We start from the raw sequence: 27,356 nt of genomic DNA, 5'->3' as shown, positions 1-27,356 counted from the left end.
GTGTTGGTGTCTGGACTTTGTGGATATTTGCCTTTCTACTATTTGATTCAGTCTTTCTGTGGGTTTAGTAGATCGTGCATAAGCCGGAAAGAAACTATTTAGTCTGTGGTTCTTTCTTTATTTTTCTCTGTGTCTGTCTCTGTCACATTAACATGCGCTGTCACGAAGCTAAAGCCCTGCTCTGCGTGAGGTCCAGAGGAGGACTTGTAGAGATGCGTTCGTGCATTCACTTGATCCAACTTGATAGAAACAAAGTGGGATTTATTTTGGCAGACAAAGTCAAGATACCTAAACCAAAATAAGTTCATAATGATCTACTGCCCAAAAAAACTACATTTAAGGGATTCTCTGAAGCAGCCAATTGCATCTAAAAATCCCCATGTCGTTCAATGTACTCACACATGCACATACCTGATCTGGATACTTTTACATATGAACAGCTGCACTAACAAACATTAATGTGCACACAACACACACACACACACACACACACACACACACACACACACACACACACACACACACACACACACACACACACACACACACACACACACACATACACACGCACAAACACATTTATATAAACAACCTCTGATGGATACCTGCACTCTGACTTCCTGAGGGTCAGCAGGAGGATCGGCCATGCAGGATCTATCAGCACCCGGGGGTGGGGGTGTGGAAGCCCACACTGTGGCCCCCCCAGCAATTATAAACTGCTAATTGAAGGTGAGCACAGAGGAGCGAGGTGTTAGCGCGCCGCGGGGCTATGCTGAAAGATCACCGCTGTGCGCCAACTAACCGGGGTGCTGAAAGAAACCATTAAGGCCTCTGTACCTGGGCCCCACATTAATGTCAACTCTCTCTCTCACCTTCTCCTCCTCTGTCTCTCTCTCTGACTCTGCCTCTCTCTCTCTCTCTCTCTCTCTCTCTCTCTCTCTCTCTCTCTCTCTCTCTCTCTCTCTCTCTCTCTCTCTCTCTCTCTCTCTCTCTCTCTCTCTCTCTCTCTCTTTGGCTCTCTATCTTTCCCTAACATACACACATATTCACATAAACAACAACCTTGCTCACATATACCCTGCAATGCAAACAAACTAAAGTGAACACAACAAATAGAGACATGGTCTTTTATCTGACATAATATTGGACTAGGACCTTTCGTAGGTCTACAAAAAGAATGAATTTTGTCTAACATTTTGTAAAAATTGATGCCTCCATTTACGTTTCAAATAAAGCTCATTCAACAAACGACTGCAAGTGAAGCTCCATGAATGCATGTATTTGACAGACAAATGGCGTTCTCTGTTGCATGTCTGTGTAACCCCTGCTTGCCGTGCCAATCATTATATGATAATGTCACTGTATATTCAATATGTTTACATGTTGGCACTTGGCAGGAACACCGTCCAAAACCACCTTTATAGCTCCACCCTACCATCACACCCAGTCCCTCCTCCTCCTCCCTGGCCTCTGTCTCACCCCCTGGCGGAATGAGGTGTGGGTCGCATGGGGGTGTAGGTGGTGGAGGGGGGGGTCACCTCACCGTGAACGGCCCCTTATGGGGTGTGCATGTAGCCATGCAGAACGCTCATAATCTTTTAATACGTGCAACAGCAGGGGAGATTAACTCGGCCGAGTGTTGACAGATGACAGGAGAACCCCGGTCAGCGCACGAGGACTGCACACACACACACACACACACACACACACACACACACACACACACACACACACACACACACACACACACACACACACACACACACACACACACACACACACACACACAGAAAGAAATACAGACACACACACACACACACTGTGACAAACAACATGTTTGTAACAGGCACACATGACAGATACAGATGCAACTTACACAAATACGCCACACACATGCAGTAGATGTACGCATGCACTGCACACATACAGAGACATAAAAGCTGACGCACACACACACGCACGCACACACATAAACATGTGCATGCGTGCACACACACACACTCACAAACAGACACAAACATATGTACACATGCACACACACACACACACACGCGCACGCACGCACGCACACACACACACACACACAGACACACACATACATACATCTGTACACACACACACACACACACGCACACACACACACACACACACACACACACACACACAGTCACACACACACACACTTACACAAACACACAAACACACACACACATACACACACATACACATGTCTTCTGTATGGTCAGGGACTCTTCACCTTAATTAAAGTAATTGGCTTTTCCCAGCCTGCCACTGTGATACTGGAGCAGGTATGTGTGCTGAGGTAAGAGGCTTACTGGGCCAATCATTTGGGTAATGAGAGGGAAGAGGGCACATTCTGATGGGACGAGAGAGGGAGACCATGAGGACGACAGAGAGAGAGACAGAGAGCTGGAGACAGAGAGAAAAGAGGGAAAGGGAAATAGAGAGAAGGAGAGGGAGAGAGAGATATCAGCAGACAAAGCCTTGTGCACAGATGATGAGATTAGGTCAAGATAATAACATGCAATTGAAAAGCAACTGATTTTATACAGTATGATATAGAGCAATAGCACAATAAGAGTCTCATCTCTTCTTCCATTGTTTATCACTCGCTCTTTCGCTCATCTCCTTCTTTCTCTCCTCTCATTCTTTCTCTCCCTCTTTGACTTTCACTCCTATTTATCTTTCTACCGCAGTCATTTGATCTTTCTCTATCGCTAACATCCATCTGACCCAACAATACTGTCTCTCTCTCTCTCTCTCTCTCTCTCTCTCTCTCTCTCTCTCTCTCTCTCTCTCTCTCTCTCTCTCTCTCTCTCTCTCTCTTTCTCTACAGCTGTCTCTTTATCTCTCGTTCTGTGTGTCAGACAGTCCCAAAGTGGTGGCTCCATTAGCCAGCAGGTCCAAGTCAGGGGACTCGAGGGACCAGAGGGAGAGAAAGAAGGAGCGAGGGGGGAAGAGAGAGAAAAGAAAGAGAGACAGAGAGAGAGGGAACGAGAGAGAGGGAACGAGAGAGAGCGAGAAAGAGAGGGGCCTCTGGCATTGTGTAGGGTCTGAAAGCAAGGTCACTGATTTGGGCTAATTACATTACATAGCCCCTACTCAGGGCCGGTTAAGTCTGCATTAGTTGCAGTGCGTGCGTGTGTGTATGTGTGTGTGTGTGTGTGTGTGCGTGTGTGTTTCTGGGTTTGTAGGTGTGTGTGTGTGTGTGTGTGTGTGTGTGTGTGTGTGTGTGTGTGTGTGTGTGTGTGTGTGTGTGTGTGTGTGTGTGTGTGTGTGTGTGTGTGTGTGTGTGTGTGTGTGTGTGTGTGTGGTGCTTGGACATATATGTGAGTGTGTTTGTGTGTGTGTGTGTGTGTGTGTGTGTGTGTGTGTGTGTGTGTGTGTGTGTGTGTGTGTGTGTGTGTGTATGTAGAAAGAGGAGAAATGTCTTTATTTGTGAGTACGTAGCCTACATTGACGTATATGACCGATTTCAGGAGCACATTATTTTGTGCTCCTGCGCCATCACTTATATTTCCTGTAACAGAGACACACACACACACACACACCAAATGAAAGTTATCAAAGTAATCTGACCAATTTACAATTCAGGCATCAGTGCTAGCACATTAAGCGGGCTAGGTGATGTAAACCACATTACCCGTGGGTCTGGTTTTTCCCCTTCCCAAAGATAATCCTGCAGTTAGCCTGTTGGCCTCCGAACTAGAGCTGCTCTGCCTGGCTGCCTTCCACGCCTAAGCACTAGCCTAGCCACTAGCCTGGCAGCACAGCAGGCCCATCATATGACTGCATGCCCTGCTCATTGGTCTAATCGTATGGAAGAGACGATCAGAGGCTAGGAAATCACAGTGCGGGGCTAAAAGGAAACAACCTTTCTGCACGGGATTAAGCCAATCATGCCCTCTCCCTCAACTCCACAGATTGGCCACCTCCCCCCCGCCCTCGGCCTCTCTCTCTCTGTCTTTCTCTCACTCTATCCTTCTCTCCCTCTTTCTTGTGCTTTCTCTGTCCTTCTCTGCTCATTCTTTTTTTATTCTTTTTTTTTATACTCTGTTCCTTTCAGTACGTCCTGCCATGTGGGCCAGGTGTAGTTAAGTACAATAACATTGTGTTGACATAAACAGAAAGAAGCAAAGAACCCCTTCCCACACACACACACACACACACACACACACACACACACACACACACACACACACACACACACACACACACACATACACACACACACATACATACATACACATACACACAAACACACACACAAACAAACACACAAGGAAGCAAACGCTAATTCGTCCAAATTGTTTTCAAGTTCAGTTGACCTTAACTCGACACACATAGCCTTGAAAAAAATCTGCGTCGCTTGTTTATCTCTCTCTCTCCCTCTCTATTTAATGCTCTGTCTGTCTGCCTCTCTCTCTCTCTCTCTTTCTCTCCCGTGCTCTCTCTCTTCCTCTCTTTCTCGCTCTGTCTTTCTCTCCCACTTTCTTTCTCTCTCTGTCTCTCTTCCTCTCTCTCTCTCTCTCAGATAACCCGACCCGCGATGTTAACCTGAGCTCTCGAGCTCCTGATGGAAGTGGCCGGATGAGGGCGATGCGTAACGCGGTGGTCCGTCTGCCCTGAGTTCCCCCCCAACACTGCCATCTTATCTGTGGATCAGAGGGACCGGCAGGTGAACCCTTTGTCCCGGCAAGGTAGGAAGGAAGGTAGGAAGGAAGGAAGGGGGAGCATTCAGCCACTCCAGGTCAAGGTGCACCTCTAATCCCTCCAGCTGTGTTACTAGGATTAGCCACCGGGAGTTGGGCAGGGGGGGATGCAGGGGCCTTCGTCCACCTGACACAGGTGAGATGGTTTCCACGGCGATGGCCCAGAGGCAAGGTCTCGGCTGCCGTCGTCGTCTTGGCACCTGCTACTGCCGTGAGGACGGAGTTGAAATGCAAGAACGGAAATGTTACAGTATTTCATTTAGGATGTTACAGTGAGAGAAACAATATCTATGTTAGAAACACATTTCTCACACACACACACATACACACACACGCACCCACACACTCACACTAAGAAACAGATACACGTTCTCTTCTCTCTTTTACACATGACACACTTTCTTTCACTTACACATAAGTGTGTACCATGTGCACGCTGACTATGACGTGACATGAGTTAGTCACCTCTCTCTCTCTCTCTCTCTCTCTCTCTGTGGAACCGCAGCCCTGGGGAGCTCTAATTGAATTGGATTTCAGGGAATACTAATGGGCCCTAATGCTGAGATAACTGATACACAAACAATGAGTGATCATTGACAGCATGTGTTTCTGTTCAGTAATAAACATGTCACGGTAACGGAGGCAGCCGGTTGGCCCCTAATTAATTCACCTCCCACCCAGAATCCCCTCTCCCTCTCTCTCTTTCATTCTCGTACACACGCACACACCCGCACGCTCTCGAACGCACGCGCACGCACATATGCACGTACATATGCACGCTTCCACGTACACGATGTGAGGGACACACATCGCACAAAATAAGTGTGCAGATAAATCAGTAAGGGTACAGTACATATATATTCACCCACACACACACACACACACACGCATCCCCCACCCCCCTGTGTTCTAAAGAAAATAACATATGCAATAAAATATTTTATATCCTTGCCTTTATATTAAATAGTAAAATGAACTCAAACAATAGGGTTATTCATGCTGCATACAGAGCGCAGCCAACCAAGTTATGCCTTTAAAAGTAGGCTATATACAACTGAAGGACTATTGGTTTAAAAAAATATATAGGAAATGATCAGCAAAACATCCGCCGACCAAATATATGGAAAAATAACCCCACATTGATACGTTTAAAGTTAATATAGTTTGAATAAAGTAATATTCTCGTGGCTCAAATTCCTAAAGCTTAACGCTGAAAACGAACGCAAAAATATGCTGGTACACACCAAACATCCTAAGCTACTGTCAGCAGCTCGAATATTTGTAAGTCTTTGTGTTTTTTCTTTTAAATCTCTTCTTTGTCTCACTACGCCTGCCGTCGGTCTCCACCGTGCCCTGCTGTGTTATGTGTCCAAACAAAACTCCGTCGGTGTGGCCGCAAGCTGTGCCAACAGCGCAGCGCGTGTCAGATGCGTATCCTTCACAGCCATGCCGTCAGTGGACGGAGCAGAGGAACCACAGGCTCCGAAATACTGGTCGTATTTAAGGCAACACTTCAGTCAAGGCATGATTCCAGGCGGGTGATGGGACGGGTAGGCCTCGGGCGCCAGAGCGTCCTGATGCACGAACGAGGCCGCTCCAGACCAGTTTAATCAAGCCTCCTGTCAGATGTGTGTATCATGGAACATATAGGCTTTTGGGAGTAGGCTACAGAGGGAAAATGTATTTTCACCACTGACAAAATAGGTGTATTCTTTCATCCGGGAATTTGTGAGAACGGCCAGCCTATAGAGACTGGAATACAACTATACATATTACATTTAACTTCTTAGGAATTTGGCTGAAGGCCTATGGCATATCTTCAAAGTGACATAATGCATGGTGTAAAATTATAATAGTACACTAAAAATCAGTTTGTATTAGTTCGAATTAATAATTTGACAAGTTTTTGTTTTGGCGTTGTTTGAGATGGATTTCTGGCATCAAAATATTTGTAGGATATTTGCCTTATTTTGGCTGTAATTATTGTTTGTTGTTTGGTGCATTGCTGAACTTTGTCTCTTTAGTTAATATTATGATGCACCATATCCTAATATAATTATTCACTTCGAAAGAAATTCCTAATGACTATGGCAGAAGCTCTTGCGTGATGGCATAGCCTACACCAGATGCACCACTGTACTATATACAATAGGCCTATATAGGCCTCTAAAAGTAAGGTTTCCCTAATAGGGGAGGTGATATTATAAATAAATGATATGGAACAAAAAAAAAGTAAACCACTTTTGTCATTCTTTCCAAAATAGTGTGAAAAGTCAGTTGGCTATAGGGTAAACCAGAGGTGTAAACAATATCGCATATTGAGCGGCTACGTCACGCCCACCTCCTGCGTCAAGCTTTGACCTTAGAAATTGAAAAGTTATATGGGGGTTCACGGAGCTACGTTTAAAAAGTGTTGGTTTCAATCTGAATATATATGAAATGTACCTGTCAGGGTTCATAATAAAAATACAATTTCAAACAATTAAAAAGACTGAAACGGACTTAAGTACCCAATACCCTTACATGTACACATCGGCATTACTTTGACTTGGGTTTATGCAGATTACATCTTTTTTTATACATATTTCTTGATTTAGAAGATCTAATTTCAATCCATTGATTCCCATTCAAAAATGTCAGTGTATGTGGTCCAGCCGTGACGCAATAGGTGGGCGTGCCTTAGCCGCTCTAGGATGTGCAACAATGGTCCTACAATGACATCTTCTGGCTAGTAATGAAACTAATTTAAAGTTCCCAGATTGACCACAGGGCAGTGAAATTAATTAAAATGAAAAACATTTTACATCACATTAAAAAAATATACAGAGACACATATAAACACAATACGACTATGTATCATGCACTTACAAGATAATGAAACATTTATATATAGAAGAGCACACTATACGAATGAAAGTGTTTCTATTTCGTAACTTACCCATTGACAAGAGACGAATGGAGCATGGTCGTGCTAGACCAGTTTCCCTACAAAAATAAAATGACAATGTAAAATATTTATAGTTGTTGAATGTGTTTACTATTTACCACGCTTTTTTTCCAATACAATATGGTGATAGATCGAAAAAATATTGCATAGTAATCATGAGTTTATGCTTATACAATTATGTTAAATGATAATAGTAGCATATAACCAGAAAGCAAATCTGGTTTGGTCAAAATGATGGGGTACATTCTTCGGCCGTGGGTAAACGGATGTGGCAGTGTGTTGACATCAGACAACAAAAGATCAGTAAACAAGAGATGCCCATCCTACGTCCTAGTGTTGCCAAGGTTACCAAATGCAAGCGGCCTGCAGTAGCGCCAGAAAGCCAAAAGAGGGCAACGTTTCCTCAGATTTGTATAGACGAGAGATACCGCCATCACCCAGGTAGTGACTGTGTCCACAAGCTGTTCATCAGTCGACACTGGAGACCGAGGGGGGTGTCTTGCATAGCGGTGCTGTCTCGAGCCTCTCCTCTGTCTGAACACTGATTTTTAAAATGGTGATTAAAACAAGAAAACAGAGCAGCGGGAAAACCCAAGCGACCTTGGTCGAACGGGACAAGAGTCCGCCTGTTATTAAAAGTAACATGAAACGAGCAGGCAGAGAGGGAAAGGGTTTCGGGAGCTTTCTGCCCAATGTGATTTCAGCCAGCAGAGCCAAGCTTGGGCTCACTCCTGGTGCTTTCATGAAACTAGGAGGCACTCTACTGCTCGGTAAGTTATCGTTAGCTAGCTAGTTAGCCTCGGTGCTCAGCTGCTAACGGGTTCCTTACATCGCGGATACAGTGCTAAATATAGTGCTGAATCCTGCGCGAGTGAGCGGTATAACTCGGCTCGTAACCCGGGTTATAGCTCTCACTCATAACCGCCAGTTAGCTTTACCGTTGCTAAAGTTACGGTTAGCCGCCTACCGTTACTTGTCCAACATTGACGTCAGTAACATACATGTCTTTCCAATGTGTGTCGTCCCTTCTTGCAAAGTTGTTGAAATGTTACCGGGAATTTAACGAACCCCATCAAATCCGCACTTATTTCCATAAAATGCCACCCAGCATCACACCACTTGCAAGAATTTTTTAGTTTGTTCGACCGCAGATATTCCGATAAACACTGGTTATGTGTCATTGCGGTCTGTCATTCAGATACAATATTTAAGGCTGTTCTTCTTTTGCAGCCGCGCTTGCTGGATTTATCCACTGGTAAGGGATTTTATTTAGTGTGCGTGTGTGTGTGTGTGTGTGTGTGTTAAATGCTGTTGCTTTTCCGAAACGATATTTGTTCTACCATGAAGCTACATTTTTGACAGGTACCATATTAGAAGTTATAACCTATTATTATATTTATGTGTGAAAATTCCACTTTTACATTTTCATGTTATGTGACATGCATGTAACTACATGTATAATTGTATGTAGTTTATTTGACGTTATTTTGTATGTAATCAAGTGGACGCTTGTCTATGAAAATGCGTTTCATGTTTTCATTGCATAAACTATGTCAACGTATTGGCCAACACAAAGTGAACGTGAATACAAATGTTTTTCTTCTCTTTGTGATTAGGTATCACCTCACGCTCCTGTTTGAAAATGACCGACATTTTTCACACTTATCTAATCTGGAAAAGGAAATGGCTTTTCGGACGGAAATGGTAAATAGGATAGAATATATCAAACTATCATTATTGATTCTGGCTTTTCATCCATTTTAATGACCAGCAATACATATTATTTTAGCCAGCACCCACAATTAATCAAAGTGCATCATAAAGTCATTTTATTACTATGCATTGCTCTTTCTCTCCCACCATAATCCAAATTATTATCCTGTGCGGGGTGAGGTAAAAGACCGTTACAAAAAAAGAAAGAAGTTTATAAATGTTTTGAAAGTGAGAATTTATCTTGCATAGATAGAAAACCAAATGCACTGTGTGCTTCGGCCCCATCTGCTGAATCTATCTAATGTTCCTTGCATGACATTTCCTGCCACAGTTTCCTTTCTTTATCTCTTACTTTTTCTAGCCATTTCTATGCGTCCCTGTCCACCGGCTCATCCCCTGTAACCATGTGTGTTGGCTACAGCTTTGTTTCTCGTTGTGTTCCAGGGTCTCTACTACTCTTATTACAAGACCATCATCGAGGCGCCCTCCTTCCTGAGCGGCCTACACCTGGTCATGAACGACCGGCTGACGGAGTACCCGCTGGTCATCAACACCCTAAAGCGCTTCAACCTATACCCAGAGGTAATTCAGCCAATAATGTTGTCTACATTACTGTTTAATATTCATTGTTATTAGTATGCTATTATGTTATAAAGGTGTGTGTGTGTGTGTGTGTGTGTGTGTGTGTGTGTGTGTGTGTGTGTGTGTGTGTGTGTGTGTGTGTGTGTGTGTGTGTGTGTGTGTGTGTGTGTGTGTGTATATATATATGTGTATATATGTATATATATATATATATATATATATATATATATATAGTTTATAGATAAGTTATTTCGTAATAAACTGAGTAACCCAATACAAAATGAACAACACCCACTCCCAATGAAGCCACCGACCAGAAGGCAATTACCACTGAGAAAACACAACAAAAAGCCAATATTAGATTGTTATTCAACTGATACTCAAGAATAACAACCTACCCTTATGTCTCTCTATCCCTCCCACTTTGCCCACAAGGTGGTCCTGGCCAGCTGGTACAGAACATACACAGGCCTCATGGACTTCTTCAGTGTCCCCACTAAGATGTGCTGGTCCATCAACAGGGGAGAAGGCCTTGCTCCTGTTGACAGCTGCGAAGGTATTGGCGGTCGGCACTTTTGTTTTATCAGCAAACACAGCATGTTCATATGTATATCTTGCACACATGTCACACACACGGATGTATACACACACGGTTTGAACAGTGACATCATTGGTCCGGGATTTGCCTTCCTCATTTGTCTGACCTGAGAAAATTGGTGGTCCACCCTTTTATTTTAAAACAGAGTTGATTTTGCAGACAGTTTTTTTGCAGTGTATGAAGCAATACTTTGTTTATCAGAAAATAGCAGAGTGGAACGCTCCTCCTTTAAAGAGCCAGTGAACCCAAGACCACATTTTAAATGTCATCATTTGTCTTAAATGATCGTTAACATAGTAAGTCATCTTTTGCCATTCTGCCCTAAACACTATGTGAATGTTCCACTCTGCTGCGAATGCAGATGGCGTTCCTTTCGTGACGTCGGAGTGCCTTTTCCAAGGCTCTCGGATGTCATGAAAAAGGGTTGCTGGTGGACGCGAGGGCAGCAGTTGACTGCGGAGTCCGAGAGATGGAGTTTTCGGAAACGCTTGTAGTGTAGGGTCACGGTGTGTGTGGATGGTGAGACTCCATCTGAGCAGCGACCACAGTGTCCGCGCTCGAGTGAGGGTTGGGCATCCCGGACATTTCATATACAACATCGCTCCTAATAGTGGTGATACACAGCGGCGGTACTAAAACGGTATCATAAAGTCGGTCTGGGTCATAGCCATGGGGAAAGACAAAGACAAACCTAGAATAAGCTTCAATTAAATAAAAGCGGATCACTATTGAAGAACAATGGAGAGATGACTGAGAATAATAAGTCTTTATCATTATACTCTAATTCTTATAACTATATACTTATGCATGTTATTTATTTCCATCTTCATTGACTCATTGTTTGTTGATGGATGAAGGATATATGAAGGATGGAAGGTGTGGACAGAATAAACTTTTCACAATGAAAATGAAATGCCTTTATTTAGCATAAGTGGGAAGAAAGAAAGAAATGTTTTCTTTCGATTGTTGAGCTTTGTCCAATCCATGGCAGTAGCGATTCCACAGCAGAGTCTCACATTTTAGTGTTTAAAAACCTGACACAAGTCTCCTTGCTGTTGTTTATCTGCATCAGCATGCAAGTCACGCTGCATGAGACACAGCAGGGTGTGATATTAGGAGATCATTGCTTTGTTCAAACACCATAACGTTCAAGAATCACACACTGCGGGGGTGGGGGTTTTGTGGTTAAACCTGGCCTACTGTCGTAATAAAGACCTGGCTTCCACGTGGCCTGTTGTTTAAGATTAAATATTTATCCAGAGGGAAATGACTGGTCAGCAACTGCAGTACACGGAAGGAACAGAGCGTAGAGTGCAAAATAAACAAATAAACAATCAATATTACAAGAGCAGTAAGGTGCAATAGCTGTACAGCTAGAAATGTGTCTATATATAAATGTTAACACAATTTAATTCCAAAATAAACAATGCCCCAAGTAACATTACATTAAGGGCCATACATTTGAGATAAATGGCAAGGGGCCAATCCAAATATGCAATGTTAAAATATCCAAGGTTACCAGTAAGGGACAGAATCAATCTGTTGGGACAGTGCGACGGTGATGTGCGCACATTTAACAAATCCGCTGCAATGTAAAAGATTTGACAGGATGCAAACCGTATAATTCAATTCTGTCAAAATGGCATAAGCTCCTTTGTTTTCAAGAATTGTGTGTGTCTGTGTGTGTCTGTGTCTGTGTGTCCCATCCTCTAGGCCTGGGCGACCCAGCATACTTTTATGTGACCTTTGTGTTCCTCCTGAACGGCTTCATGATGAGCTTGTTCTTCATATACGGCGCCTACCTCAGGTAACTTCCCTTGAACTTTAACCTACCTACAAAATATTACATCCAAGTCCTTGGAATTTAGTGGATAGAGCTGTTCGAGGGATTCAAATATGTATGCAAAGGGAAAAGATAAACGCTGATGTTCTGCTTTCTCTGTACTTATTATCTCTCACGTGCTTGTGTTCACTGTCTTTCTTCTCCCTCCCCAGTGGAAGTCGCTTGGGAGGCCTGGTCACCACCATGTGTTTCTTCTTCAACCACGGAGAAGTGAGCCGCACACACATACACGCACACAATGCACACGCAACGAAAGATAAATCAGTGCAGCAACACAAACACGCACACCTCCTGCAAACCAGACGGAAATTCTGCCTTTCGCTTAGTGAGAAATAAACACTGGCTTTCCACACATTTAGATGTGTGTATTTCTGTATGTGTGTGAAATCTATTGCGTTTCGCCTTGCCAACCCACACATCCATTTATTTTTGACAGCTATATCCTTACTGGTCCAGTTCAAGCATATACTAACCTCCCTGGTGCGTATTGTGAGGTTGTCCGTACCCCACTGTTGGTTTACTGTGGGGTAGGGACACAAAAGGAAATCTCTGCCTCACGTGCCGCTAGCTGTGGGTGTGGGTGTAATATGGTACTAAGTAGTTTGGTAGAAGTAGCTTGTAGTTCTCTCAATACTTGAAAACCAAGATGGAACAGATTTTACCATCATGTTTCTTGAATGGATAGTGTAATAATATACTGTAACATGATCAGACATTACAAGCAACAAGCTGCTCAATCTGTCTACTTCCTCTTTCTGTGCGGATCTTCAGAGAAAGTATTTGATCTTCTCTGGGCTTTGCATTTTGTGTATTTAACGTCCTCACTTTAAGCTTCCATCTCCATTCAGAGTGATCCAAATAAGGGATCATGAGCTTCTGTCTCTTGCTAAAGGACTATTCCACTGTGTGTGTGTGTGTGTGTGTGTGTGTGTGTGTGTGTGTGTGTGTGTGTGTGTGTGTGTGTGTGTGTGTGTGTGTGTGTGTGTGTGTGTGTGTGTGTGTGTGTGTGTGTGTGTGTGTGTGTGTGTGCTTCCAGAGCACTCGTGTGATGTGGACCCCACCTCTGAGGGAGAGCTTTGCGTACCCCTTTCTGGTCATGCAGATGCTGCTGCTCACCTACATCCTACGGTAAGCGTGGGTCTTTTTGGGTTTGTACGTGGGTATATTCTTACTATAGAAATATCAGAAATAGTCCCCAGAAGGTCTTTATGTTATCTTAAGCGATTTGGTCCTGGATATTTTTCAGTGCCCGCTTTGGCTTCTTAAGACTGCGCAGCCTAGATGCCGGGCTTGGATTGCATCGAAAGAATGAACTCTGTACATGCTGTGTGCACATGTTTATACGTGTGTGTGTGTGTGTGTGTGTGTGTGTGTGTGTGTGTGTGTGTGTGTGTGTGTGTGTGTGTGTGTGTGTGTGTGTGTGTGTGTGTGTGTGTGTGTGTGTGTGTGTGTGTGTGTGTGTGTGTGTGTGTGTGTGTGTTGTCCCATGGGTCCAGGACAAAGAGCCCTAGCAGAACGTCCATGGTGGCCCTGGGGGTCTCCACACTGTGCTTCATGCTGCCCTGGCAGTTTGCTCAGTTCGTGCTGCTCACCCAGGTACAGATGTTTTATTTTGAAGCGAGTCAAAGTGACACAGAACAACACGCTCCGCATCTTTTGGCCTTTTTCGCTCCGACGGCTGCTCCATGCAGGCGCCGCCATGGAGAATTCCTAGGAGCTGCCGGTTCATCCATCTCTCACACCGGTCTCTCCCGAATGTAACCCCCACCCCCCTCGTCTTGCCTATTTAATGGCCGTATGGTAGCGTTAAATTTCCTGTAGACCATTCGCTGCATGGAGAAAACTCATGAATGTATCAAAGATCCAAACGATTTGCCCATCAGTTTTTCGCATCAGCTCATGTCTTTGCGACCCGTGCCGGCCGTGCGGTATAGTAGTATAGTATAATCCAGGTTTAAACCAAGTGTTCGCACCGAGAATGCATGGCAGCACTCGTGGGCGCCTGTCGAGGCCTGCAGAGTGTGCAATTGGCCAATCGAAATTTGGCGCTGAAATCGCTTGGAAATAAATTCAATAGCGTGTGCCCTCTGAAGTATCTGGCTGGTACATTAAACCATCCATTAGGGTTTGAATAAATTTAAGTTTTTTTCCATTCATCATGCTCATAATACGCACATATTGTACTGGACTGCTTTCTTTTTAATACTATTACTATTGAAGCAAAACTGTAGAGCTTAATGGAAATCATAGCAATACATTTAACTTTTCCTAGAGTCGACAAGTTCTCAGTCCCAGTGTGATGATGCCTTGCAGTTAATATCTGCCCCGTTTTGACAGTATCCACACTGCCTAACCACATACAATGAGACACAAGGCTCAATGTTGGCAGGATATCGTTGCTACTAGTCATAGATTTTTACTTTCAGACATTGTTTGAGCTGATGTTCGGTTGTGCTGCTTTGTTCTGTCCAGGTGGCCTCTCTGTTTGCCTCCTACATCCTTGGCTACCTCAGCCCCACCAAGCTGCAGTCCATCCTGGTGACTCACATGGTAGGAGACTTTCCGCCTGCACAGGGCAACCTTATTCAAAACCTGCACCTCATTTAAAGAAAAACAACCATGTCCAAAATACAGTATGAATGACCCAAAGATGAATTGATTTTAAAGCAAACTGCAGACTCTAAAACAAACAATCCCAACAGTTTGGTTCACTCTGCTCCTCCCTCTAGCACTATTTCCATGGTTTCTCCACACCTGTTCCTCGATATCAATAGCGCTCATCAAAGGGTCGCAATTTCACTTCACATTTTCATGACGACAGTTTATTTTATTTTTTTAACATGTCTAAATTTGAAGCAACAAGACACCAAGCGTATGAGATTTTCTTTCCAGTCTCATGGAAGCCTTTTTGTGTCCCTGTTTTGTCTCTCGTCTAAATGAGGGCTGTATGTGTTTGTGAACGAGGGATGATCCAAGCATCTCCTCCACATTCCTTTGCCCCTAATCCTCCTCTGCATGCTGGGCTATGAGCCAGGGTCTGGAAGCCAGAGGCTGGGAGCTCCAGCGATAAGGAAGTCATCCAGAGATGGTGGAGATCTTAGTCCAAGGGAGGGCATGGAGGCAGTGCATAATTCAAACGGCTTGGCAGTGATGATTTCTGTGCACGCGTGTGTGTCTGTGTTCCCATGAATAACAAATGCAGCCAGGCAGAAGCATGTGTTTCCCCTGTGACCTACGTGGCTGCCAAATCTTCAGTTGAGTTGCGACTGGAAGTTGGCCCAGCGTGCGAAGGCACAGCCTTTGCTCCTTTTTAACATAGCCATGCTTCGTCTGGATGAAGGCTACGTTTTCATCACTTGGCATTTAGTCTCTTCTAATTATTTATGACAATGTATCATGCAACCCCCCACTCTCCCATAATGATTGACTAACTTACAATCTAACAACAAGCTTCTTCTGTTTCAACTCTGAGGGACGAATCTACTAGGGATCGTTGCTATGCGACAGTTGAAGTCCCGTGAGAGATGAATATTTCTGACAAATTATGCAGGGCTTGTTTTGTCTGATCTCGTGTGTGTGTGTGTGTGTGTGTGTGTGTGTGTGTGTGTGTGTGTGTGTGTGTGTGTGTGTGTGTGTGTGTGTGTGTGTGTGTGTGTGTGTGTGTGTGTGTGTGTGTGTGTGTGTGTGTGTGTGTGTGTGTGTGTGTGAGAGAGAGAAATATGCCTCTCTTGCAGCAACAATAGGGACTCGCTTTTGTCATGACAAAGTGGATGTGGTTTGTTTGTTTCCTCCCTGTGGTGTCATTGTCATTACACAGATGAGCTGCCTAACGACTGGATTCAGCATCCCAGTGTGAAGCTGGTGGTCCAGAACACACAGTTTCCACACCACTGGGAGGCAAAGCAGACTGCGGTTGACTGACACATCGTTCTCTCTCTGTCTCTCCCTGGTTGCTTCCTGCAGATCGCTCTTGCCATGTGTTTCCTCCTGATGTTTGGCAACTCCATGCTACTCACCTCCTTCTACGCCTCCTCTCTGGTCTCCATCTGGGTGAGTCAGTGCTCTGCTCCTCCGGGGCAGGGGGGGGGGGGGAGTGTGAGTGTGTGTGTGTGTGTGTGTGTCCCCAGTAGGGCTGCTCGATTACGGAAAAATCATAATCACGATTACTTTGGTCAATATTGAAATCACGATTATTCAAATGACTATTTATTGAGTTTGAAAACTTGATGTATTTATTCAGCATGTCTCTCTCTAAAACACTTTGTAACTGAGAACTTTGAAATTTCGCCTTAAAAAAATGCACAAAATGGTCCAAAAGAAAATGTTCAAATTTAAAAGAATGTACAAATATGTATCCAGCTGTTCTGAAAACTTGATTATGTTAATTTTGTGATTGTTCGAAATTGAAATCGAGATCGGAATTCGATTAATCGGCCAGCCCTAGTGTCCGTTGTGTGCGTGTGTTTTGACATCTACAACAGACAATTTGCAGACAAATTCAAAGACCTCTGAGGCCATTAGCCACCAACCTACACGCCCGTCTCAATGGATGTTCATTAAAGGACAATTCCGGTATTTTGAACATTGAGCCCCCTTTCTGGTATGTTTAGGATGAAATAGAGTGGGTGACACCGAAATTTGAACTATTAGTCCTTTCTCGGGTATTTGGCTCATTTTGAATCGCTCCTGCCTGCTTCACAATGGTTGTCTGTGTGCATACACAAACCTGTCAACCCAGCAACCCTAAACGTTCGTTTTCAAAAATGTAGTAACCGAGTGGTTAGTGGCATTCGTGAAGTTTAAAAAAAAAATATCGGCGCAATATATGTTTTCCATCCGTGTTAGTTGCTAAATTGAACTATTTTTTCAGATACCTCACAACCCCATATAAACTTCCGCACAAGGTCCCACTCCGTGCAGCACCTACTTTCGACTTCCGTCGGCATCTGCCTGCACTTCCCACAGGCACACCACCCGCCCGTGATCCTGGGGGGACCGCTTCAGCCGGAGCTTCAGGCGCCTCCGTAGCCCTAGCCTCCATTTCACGTAGCTCCTCTTGGGTGAATTCTGGTTCAAAACGATATACTCTGCCGTCAAAATCGAGTGCGTCCTCCAGAAGCCACCTTTCATAATCCATTTTCAGTGATTTTCTATGTGATTTTCCCTAATCCGAAGTGCTCACGGTACAAGACTTCAAACCAACGTAAACAGCCCACCTTTCCGGTTCGGCGGAGTAATATCATCGTGCAGTAATGAGTCTTCCAACTGAAATCAACTGGCGATAAATGTGCAATAAAACACGACAGAAACCATATATTGCGCCGATAATTTTTTTTTAAACTTCACGAATGCCACTAACCACTCGGTTACTTGCACATTTTTGAAAACGAACGTTTAGGGTTGCTGGGTTGACAGGTTTGTGTATGCACACAGACAACCATTGTGAAGCAGGCAGGAGCGATTCAAAATGAGCCAAATACCCGAGAAAGGACTAATAGTTCAAATTTCGGTGTCACCCACTCTATTTCATCCTAAACAAACCAGAAAGGGGGCTCAATGTTCAAAATACCGGAATTGTCCTTTAACTTAGCATTGTCCTTTGAACCCAAAGAACGACTGACAGGCCTGAAGCCTCACTCCCCTGCAAAGACAACTAAAGCTCATAGTCTGATCTTTGCTTGATGCAAGTGTAATAATTAATAATTAATAATAATTAATTATTAATTAATTAATTTGACAGTATATGTGGATTACAAGAAAAGAATAACTGCAGTAAAACCATTGACAACTCAGGATTGTTTTCTCTGATTTCAGCTTCTAGTTTTAAATAATAATAGATGCTCCAGTTCATGGCTTAGGTCGCCACTATATCTCCATAGCCATTTAATGCAGTTTATATATAAAGATACACAGTTACATATTGGGTATATTTGATATTCCTTGTGTTTGGTATTTTGTTGTGATTCAGAGGATTTCAATGTTTGGATGTTATGTGTTTGTCTTGGCAGGCCATCATCGCATTTAAGGAAAGTTTCACAGCAGTCTGCAGACCCGGGATCATCACTTGGGTACGCCCTGCTCGTCATGTAACTGCTGAAAATATGCTGTATTGAATGCTTCTTCATCTTAAAATGCAGGTCATGGAAAACATTGTGTCCAATGAGGACCTTATGCTTGATAGTTGTATGCTTCATTTTAGGGAGTTGGTGCATTTGGCGAATCACTGGAAAGGTTGTTTTATTCTATCTCTGCAGGTCTATAGAGGATTTCAAGCTGACCCAACCCATAATATGATATCAATCAGCCAAACTCTGGCAACATACACCGTTAGTCATTGCGAACATTTCGATATAAATCCTGAGTCGGTGTCAATGATTAATTTTATTGATATTATTATTTTCATTCCTCTCTGATGTCAGAGACTTGCGGCGGCTGGGTGCTATGACACTCTATATTATCAGAATCAGAATCTCTTTTTGTCATTGCACAAAGTGCGACGAAATTGGGGTAGAGGCTCTCAAAATAAGTGCTTTTTTTTAAAAAACAAAGGGATGGTCCTCATTTTCTATGGCTATATTAATCCAAAAACTGAAAAATGATTTCTGGATCGGGGAACGATTGCTTGGCAAACACTTTTGTTTATGAAAGGTGCTCACAGTAATGCAGAGCAAAAAGGCTTCTGCTGCATCAACCGATTCATCACCTCGGCAGCGATATCTGTACCTGCAATTTTTCATAAATGGCAAGCACTTGTAAAGATAGAGTAGGTGCTAAAACTGTCATCACCAGTGGAAGTACTAAAAGCTTCATCACATCCGTTGACTCGATAAACGTATAAATACACAATGTTGAAATGTCTCTGTACTCTGTAGCAGGAGAGATGATTTGTAGGCATGACAGCTCCTGTATGCTTTTAAGATCTGTTAGTCGACAAAGAGTGATGTGTTTTTTGATATGGATATAGTCTACCAATTATTGGTAGGCCAGCCACAAGCAGATCAGCACTGTCATCCAAAGTAATTTAAGTCTGATCAAACATATAGGACCACCTCTACCTATCAGCCTGATCATCTTTGAACCATTCATTTATATAAGCTGACACAGAAATGGCATTAGCAGTGACCGGCAATTTGAATAAGCTTTTCTCAAGCTTACAGCTGACCCTAACCCTGACCCTCAAGTGTAAGGCAGAAAACCATGCACACCACCTCTACAGCACCTAGCATAATGCCAGTTAGGGTTTGTCTCCTTATAACCCTCCACCTTGTCCCCTCATGCATCTGCCCCCCCCATCCTCAGTCCATGCAGGGCCTGGGATGGGTGGGCTCCACGTTGGTGCTCAAGTTCCTACTGTCCACCGTGCTGGGGTCCTCCGATGACGTAAGCCATTGTTGCTATGATGAAGTTAGTTGCATTACGCTGAGTAAGTGAATAATGTTGCGAATGTAAAGCGGTGGCGCGCATACTACTTCAATATTCATGTTTTGCTCTCCATGATATATTAAGGTATGGTCATCAGGGAGGCATCCCGCTCAGAATATCTGATTCATATGTTTCTATATTTATATTTGTCATTTGTATATTGCTTCTGATGGAGGCGTCCACTAAATGAGTCAACCTCACCCCCAGTGTTGAGCCTGGGTGAGGCGTCCACTAAGTGAGACAACCTCACCCCCAGTGTTGAGCCTGGGTGAGGCGTCCACTAAGTGAGTCAACCTCACCCCCAGTGTTGAGCCTGGGTGAGGCGTCCACTAAGTGAGTCAACCTCACCCCCAGTGTTGAGCCTGGGTGAGGCGTCCACTAAGTGAGTCAACCTCACCCCCAGTGTTGAGCCTGGGTGAGGCGTCCACTAAGTGAGTCAACCTCACCCCCAGTGTTGAGCCTGGGTGAGGCGTCCACTAAGTGAGTCAACCTCACCCCCAGTGTTGAGCCTGGGTGAGGCGTGGGGTCGAGCTCTGACGTGTTCCCCGTGTTCCTGTAGGCTCACATCAGCGGCCTGATCAAGTCTAAGTTCACCAGCTACCAGGACTTCCACACGCTCATGTACACCTGCGCTGCTGAGTTTGACTTCATGGAGATGGAGGTAGTGTTTAATACATTTGATGTTTTGTACATTTTATTTAGTTAAGTTAAAGGCAATCGAAAAAAGGAAAGTTAATCTGTGATGAATTATCTTAAAAGATTGAATCTGTTTGCTCAAACTATGTGTTAATGCAGGTTGAAAATATGGTGTCAGCTTAAATGTCACTGTGTCCAGGTGAAATGTCAGCCATTCAGGGCGCAGCGACCTGCTGTTTAGTAGCAGGGCTCTAACAGGCCCTCGACCGCTGTGTGTGTGCGTGCATCACATTTTGTAAAGGTTATGGGCTATATACTGTTGTTCTCTGTGACTTTAGATTCCGCCTGAATAGATAATTCATCCAGACAAATCTTAGCTTCTTGTTCTGTTCTGCCTCCATATATATGATGGGCCACTACTTACACCTGTCCCCGTCCGTCTCAGACCCCGCTGCGCTACATCAAGACCCTGCTGCTCCCCATCAACGTGTTAGTGCTCGTGCTCATCGCTGCACGGGTAACTTTTGCACCACACACACACACACACACACACACACACACACACACACACACACACACACACACACACACACACACACACACACACACACACACCCCAACGCTTAATTAGTGCCTTTTTTGTAAAGCGCAGTCATTCAAAAACCAAAAAAAAACCTTGGCTGTTCCATGAATTCATGAATAAAACATGGTGCTAAAAATATACACGTGTCACCTACCCTGCCTTGTCAATTGTCACAAAACGACAGCTTGACAACTGCACCGAAGCTGAAGTCAGTGTAACACGCGTTGCTGATTATCTGCAATGAATTTAAAAACAGCATTGGGGGTGGTTGGTTGTAGAAACGAATGTAGAGCCAAAGGGGAGATTCCTGATGCATACCATTTGTTCATTTAACGTGATGTCTTTCTCTCTCTGTGTCTCTTTTTCTCTCAATTCGAATTGATTTATAAGCATGGGAAAACTACATTTTCATTGCCAGAGCGTGTCAAATTAGCAAAACTCAAAATACAATGCCAATCTAGACACATTTGTTTCTGTCCCTCTTTAGACGTTACGGGATGTGTATCACTTCCTGGTCCATGGAGACGTGGCCAAAACCTCAGAGTCTGAGAGTGAGCTTGAGGAAGAGGAGTGAGTGTCTGTTCCACTGCTTGTGCTCTGTTGTTCACGGCTACATTTGAGTGATGCAACCAGGGTCCAAAGTAAACACCTTCCACCAGCGAATAGCAGATAGATTTGAGTATTTGCCAGGTACAAATCCTTGGTTACAGATCAAAAGAATTGTGTGGGCAGAAGGTTCTTTCACTTTTAACTAAAAAGTACATTTTTTGACCCTGACAGTAACTTAGCAGAAAAGGTAGATGCCAGAGTATTGTGTCTTGAAGGGAAGCTCGGTGTCCTTTAACAGTTTGAATACACAGTCTGAATATTTCCATGCAGTCTGGAAACCATGCAAATCTCTGTCTCCCAGTCTTATCTTTAGCATTTCTACGCGGTGGGCTACTGTATTACATTAAACATAAACATATTACATTTTTCCCCCATAATGTATTCGTCTCTCTGCAATGTGCCCAGAGATAGCAGTGCTGTTTTCTGCCTCAGCGACCCAAACTCATTCCGTTCTATTTGCTTCTTACAGGCCGGAACTGATAGCCAAAGGAGAGGTGAGCGAGCGCAAACTGCCCTATCTCTCTCTATCTCTGCAAGGTATTAGTGAGCGGAAGCAGCAGGAGCAGCAGTGTTGTCGCCCTTGTGCCTTCCTGTGAGTGAATGTCTCTGTGGCTGCTGGCTCGTCCTCCGGCTCTCTTCGCTTGGTTCTCCGCTGGGAAATGAAAGCCAATGTTTCTCTTGCCGTGGAATCCAATCCCAAACCCCTGCGCCTTTTTATTTAGTCTTTTCTTTCTTTCTCTTTATCTCTTATTTTTTCAATACTATCTCTCGTGAGTCATATGGCTCCCATATGTCTCTCTGTCTCTGTGTTGGTCTCTCTCTCGCTCTTTATATCGCTAGATCTCTCCATTTATCACTCTCTATTTATTGCTCTTTATCTTTTCATCTCTCCCCCCGCCCCCCTTTCTATTGCGCTGTTGAGTTGTCTTGCACACGCACACACAAACAAGTGCATACACACATGTGCACACATTACACACACACGCAATGTTTGCTCCAACGCACGATATTCAACACACACACACACACACACACACACACACACACACACACACACACACACACACACACACACACACACACACACACACACACACACACACACACACACACACACACTATATGCAGAGTTTATTGTGTGGCTTGTAACGCGCATTGCACAAATGCGATAATAAAGATTATTATTGTTATGAATCACTGTGTGCTGCCTGCATTTGTTGTTTGCTCCTCCAGCTGGTGTACCACGGTCTTCAGCTGGTGGCGTTCTCCCTGCTAGCCGTCCTAATCATGCGTCTCAAGCTCTTCCTCACCCCTCACATGTGCATCATGGCCGCCCTCATCTGCTCCAAGCAGGTAACTGGTTTAGTCTGTTTTGGTTTCATTTTGATTTCTGAATGTATAAATATCGTTATGTATTGTTATTATCAGTATGACTGTATTTGTAGTCAAATGTAATTATTGAGTGTTATATTGTTTCTCCCCTCTCGCTTCCTCTGCCTCTCTGTCACTTTCTCACTCTCTTGCTCTTCGTCACTCCCCATCCACCTCTCTCCCTCTCCACATCCCTTTTTCTCTTTGTCACTCCCCTCCTCTCTCCCACTCTACTCTCCTTTCTCTCTCTTCCTCTTTTTCACTTCCCCTTCACCGCTCTTCCTCTCCACACCCCTTTCACTCTCTTCCTCTCTCTCCCGCACTCTCCCGTACTACCTATCTGTCTACCTCTTTCTCCATATCTGTGTCTGTCTCTTTCGCTTTCTATCTCGCTCTCCCGTTCTCACCCTTACTCTCTCCTTCTTCCCCTCCCTCTCTCCCGCCAGTTGTTCAGCTGGGTGGGGGAGAGGTCCAGGCTCCAGATGGTGGTGTTTGCCTTTCTGTCTGTCATGGCCGTACAGGGCGTGACCAACCTGCAGGCCCAGTGGGGGATCATGGGGGAGTTTAGCAACATGCCCCAGGAGGAGCTGCTCGACTGGATCCAGGGCAACACCAAACCCGGTGGGTACTGCTGCTGATGGGGTTGCTGGTGCCAACACTGTTGCAGCAGTGTTTTCTGCTTTGTATTGGGGCTTTGGAAAATTAGACATAAGCTAAACTGCAAAAAAGTAGTTACATTGTAGGTATTTTAGCTCTCTCTCCCAGTCTCCCTCCCTTTGTCTCTCACTCTGCCCTTCTCTATATCTCTTACAATACCCCTATCTGTGTACCCCTATCACATTCACAATAATTGAATCTACTATTTACAGATGCTTTCATACAAAGTAACTTGCAGTAAATAGCGGAGCATTTCATAAGGGAGCATTAACATTTTGATTGTGGAGATCTGTGCCACCTCCCTTACCACCACTAACACTGTCCTTGAACCTCTCCATCCGTCTACAGATGCAGTGTTTGCTGGAGCCATGCCAACGATGGCCAGTGTAAAGCTATCGACCGGCAGGGCCATCGTTAACCATCCACACTATGAGGATGCCGGGCTAAGGTCAGCTAGCACTGTAGCATAACTAGGGCTTTGGTCAGCTAGAAGTGCACTGTAGTGTTATTACTAGGGCTCACGTCAGCTAGCACTGTAGTAGAGCCAGGGCTAAGATCGACTTCCGCTGGATCATTGCCGGGCTAAGTTCAGCTAGCACTGCAGCCTTTGTTATTTGAGGTAGATTATCTACAAACCAACCTCTGTCCAAATATTTGATTCCAAAGCTCCACGTGTAGCTTTGTCTTGCTTAGTTCTGTGTTTGGCTGTTTTTCAGAAATGACAAAAGACAGAGTTAACTCCAATATTCATGTAAAATACTTAATAACAGTTAAAAGAGTAAGTTATTATTATTAGAAGGTATTTAAATGTTATTGCAACAACAAGAGAGGAAACGACTGCTATGCTTAATGCCAGCCGTCCCCATAAGGTTAGTGTGTGTGTGTGTGTGTGTGTGTTGCAGAGAGAGGACCAAGCTGGTGTACTCGATGTATAGCCGCATGTCCGGGGAGACGGTCAAAAGCAACCTCATGCAACTCGGGGTCCACTACTTTGTGCTGGAGGACTCCTGGTGCACAAGGAGGACCAGGTATGACACGCACACAGACGAACACAAAAGATTGTGAGAGAGGTTGATAATCCCAAAAGCCTTGGAGTTGAGCCATGAGCAAACCACCGTGGCTGAGCTCCACATTCACAGAATGAACAACCGCCTGCATACACACCACCACAGACCTCGACCATCCCTTCATCTCTCTCTCTAAATATTCCTCCTTCTGTCCTCCCTCCTCTCCCGTGTGTGTGTGTGTGTGTGTGTGTGTGTGTGTGTGTGTGTGTGTGTGTGTATGTTAGGCCCGGCTGCAGCATGCCAGAGATCTGGGACGTGGAGGACCCCCAGAATGCCGGCAAGGTCCCCTTCTGCAGTCTGGTGAACAAAGACGCCCGGCCTCACTTCTCCACCGTCTTCCACAACAACGTCTACAAGGTCCTCAAAGTGCCCAGATAACAGCTCTCTCCCTGTGTGTGTGTGTGTGTGTGTGTGTGTGTGTTTATTTTCTTTGTATTGGTATATATATATAGATATGTCTCCCCCTGTGGGTAACCTCTCTGTCTGGGGGTGCCCTACTACCCCAAGCCCAAACCAGTGTTGATGTTTATATCCAATGAGGAGGACTAGGTCGGTTGGTCCACGATGGATCCTCCACTACCAGTGGATGCTCCTCACAACCATGAAGAACCTCTAAGTTCACCCATGGTTCCCTTTTTGATGCAATCACGTTCTCTGAAGGCTTATTTGGAGAACATGTTTTCATTGATTTGCGGTACAGTTGAATTGCAGTGTTTTACTCTGTAACTTAGCGTTTGGATGTAAATGAACCATGTCTAAGTGTGTAAATTAGCTTTTGAAGAGGTTCACTTCAGTCAATATATTATAACGTTTCCAAGTATGTTTGTTTTAAAAGCCTTTACAACAGTTGCGTAAGCAGATGTTGTTGTTGCCAAGTGTTTTTAAAGTATTTTATGGACCGCATATCAATCAGGCCAGCTACACATGAGGGAGATCACATAATATTCTATTAAGCTCCCTCTAGGCCAGATACACTAATGTAGATCTTCTTTTAGCAGAATTCTTGCCAATCTTTATAGTTAGTATGTCTAGAGGCTGTATAGGTCCCCAATGGAACACATTTTGTTATGTATTGCCTGTACTGGTCAATTCGTATAAATTGTAGGCATATTGATGTTCATCTAACAATAGAAAGTCGTTCATTGTCTCCCTAGGTTTTTGTTATGTTGGTCAGTAGCATTTGATTCCTCAAATTGAAGCAATCTTTGTTTCCACTTGAAGCCCAGCATAGTAATATTATTATTTTTTTATACGGAGCACCCTTTGCCAAACGTGTAGCTTTGGTCTGTCAAACGTAGCCTTTCCAGTTGAGTTAAATAGGTGGGTTTTGGTGGCATTCATGTTCTGCTTTAATTTAGTATTAGTTATAAAGTTAGTTACTCAGTATTAGAAATGCACTGCAACACTTAAGCTGTAGTCCACAGCCCCGTCGCCATATGTTAGAATATGAGCAGTCCATTGGCTTGGTTTGCCTGCAGACGTTCATTACAAACAACACAAGCCAGGACTGTATCGGCTAAAAGACACCTGTGATGTATTTGGATTAGGGGTTCAGGATGGCTGCATCCCACAACAGCAAATTGCCAATCTTCTTGTTTTCTTTCAAAGCCACAACCTTCGCTAGCATCTCGATTAATTTGTCCTAGGAGGGGGAAGGAGGCCGGCATCATAACCACTGGGAGCCCCTCATAGTCACAGGCCTTAATGCTATGAAAACTGTGATCTCTTTTCTTGGCAACAGTATTTAACTGTACTTTCTCGGGACCAAGATTTTATTTTATTTTACATTTCTTTGTTTGTATGTTTGATTGCGTGCCCCATGGTTTAAAGGCAGAGTTTAAGTGAGCTTGAGGAAAAAGCACCTGCTACTCTTTCGTGGTACACATTTTCACGGTTAATTCATAACTACATTATATGAAAAGAACCAAATAGTATTAGTATGTAAGACCTGAGGTGGCGTCTCAACCAAGTTATCTTTGTTCATTCATTTCAATTGGTTTTAATTCATGTTCTGTCATCAGTTACTTTGCCCTTTGATGAGTGAGACTGTGAAGTTGTTGACTGTATTTTATACAGTTTATTTGCAGGCTTTGTTCCCAATGTCTTTTTATAATGTGACTATTTTTGTCTGCATTTTAAATGAATAAACTGTTTTTATTAGGAAATTTAAATTGTCAAGAATTTCTTTTAATTAAGATAATGGATCGATTTTTTTTAAATACCTCATCACCAGCACCCATGATTTAAAAAGAAAGATATCAGTACGCTATCTGTATTTTTTTTCTTCTGATAAACAAGAGACGTTTCTGTACATTGTCTCCATCTATTGGTCTCCATTAATATTACATTAGGGATTCATGCAATAGATGTTAGAGGTTTAATATCTTAAATGTACGATATGGCTAACATTAATCTATTAATCTAGTAATGTTGGTTTATGTAATTGTAGTATAATTGAGGTACAACTTCAAAAATCAAGTACAATGTATGTGTCCATACACAGGTTCAAGGTTTCTCTAATTTCTGCCTAGTATATCTTTCAGAGTTTAAAAAAGTTTATAGTTCATTGATTCATAGTTTATAGTTCAAAGTTTA

At 43.8% G+C, this 27,356-nt stretch overlaps 1 protein-coding gene across 1 annotated transcript; it reads left to right on the top strand.

The window, feature by feature from the left end:
- Positions 1 to 8,086: 8,086 nt before the first annotated feature.
- On the top strand, positions 8,087 to 26,926 carry dpy19l1l (dpy-19-like 1, like (H. sapiens)). The gene is made up of 22 exons (XM_060065833.1): positions 8,087 to 8,450; positions 8,911 to 8,935; positions 9,297 to 9,384; positions 9,838 to 9,975; positions 10,411 to 10,531; positions 12,287 to 12,380; positions 12,569 to 12,626; positions 13,453 to 13,544; positions 13,913 to 14,012; positions 14,889 to 14,966; positions 16,380 to 16,466; positions 18,425 to 18,484; positions 19,716 to 19,796; positions 20,398 to 20,499; positions 20,920 to 20,991; positions 21,545 to 21,627; positions 22,136 to 22,160; positions 22,900 to 23,019; positions 23,484 to 23,658; positions 24,043 to 24,142; positions 24,597 to 24,722; positions 24,986 to 26,926. The coding sequence occupies exons 1-22, from the start codon at positions 8,234 to 8,236 to the stop codon at positions 25,137 to 25,139; spliced, it is 2,196 nt and encodes a 731-aa protein (XP_059921816.1). The 5' UTR covers positions 8,087 to 8,233; the 3' UTR covers positions 25,140 to 26,926.
- The last annotated feature ends 430 nt before the right edge of the window (positions 26,927 to 27,356 follow it).

This window comes from Gadus macrocephalus, chromosome 11 (genome assembly GCF_031168955.1).
Source record: "Gadus macrocephalus chromosome 11, ASM3116895v1".
In the NCBI taxonomy this organism is placed as follows: Eukaryota; Metazoa; Chordata; class Actinopteri; order Gadiformes; family Gadidae; genus Gadus; species Gadus macrocephalus.
Note: the sequence above shows the minus strand (reverse complement) of the source record. Positions and strands in the feature narration are given on the sequence as shown.

Excerpts from the sequence above, each read along its gene's own strand:
- dpy19l1l (XM_060065833.1), top strand. The coding sequence starts at position 8,234 with ATGGTGATTAAAACAAGAAAACAGAGCAGCGGGAAAACCCAAGCGACC. Across the intron at positions 18,485-19,715 it reads GACCCGGGATCATCACTTGG|TCCATGCAGGGCCTGGGATG; the intron begins GTACGCCCTGCT and ends CCCCATCCTCAG. Across the intron at positions 24,143-24,596 it reads TATGAGGATGCCGGGCTAAG|AGAGAGGACCAAGCTGGTGT; the intron begins GTCAGCTAGCAC and ends TGTGTGTTGCAG.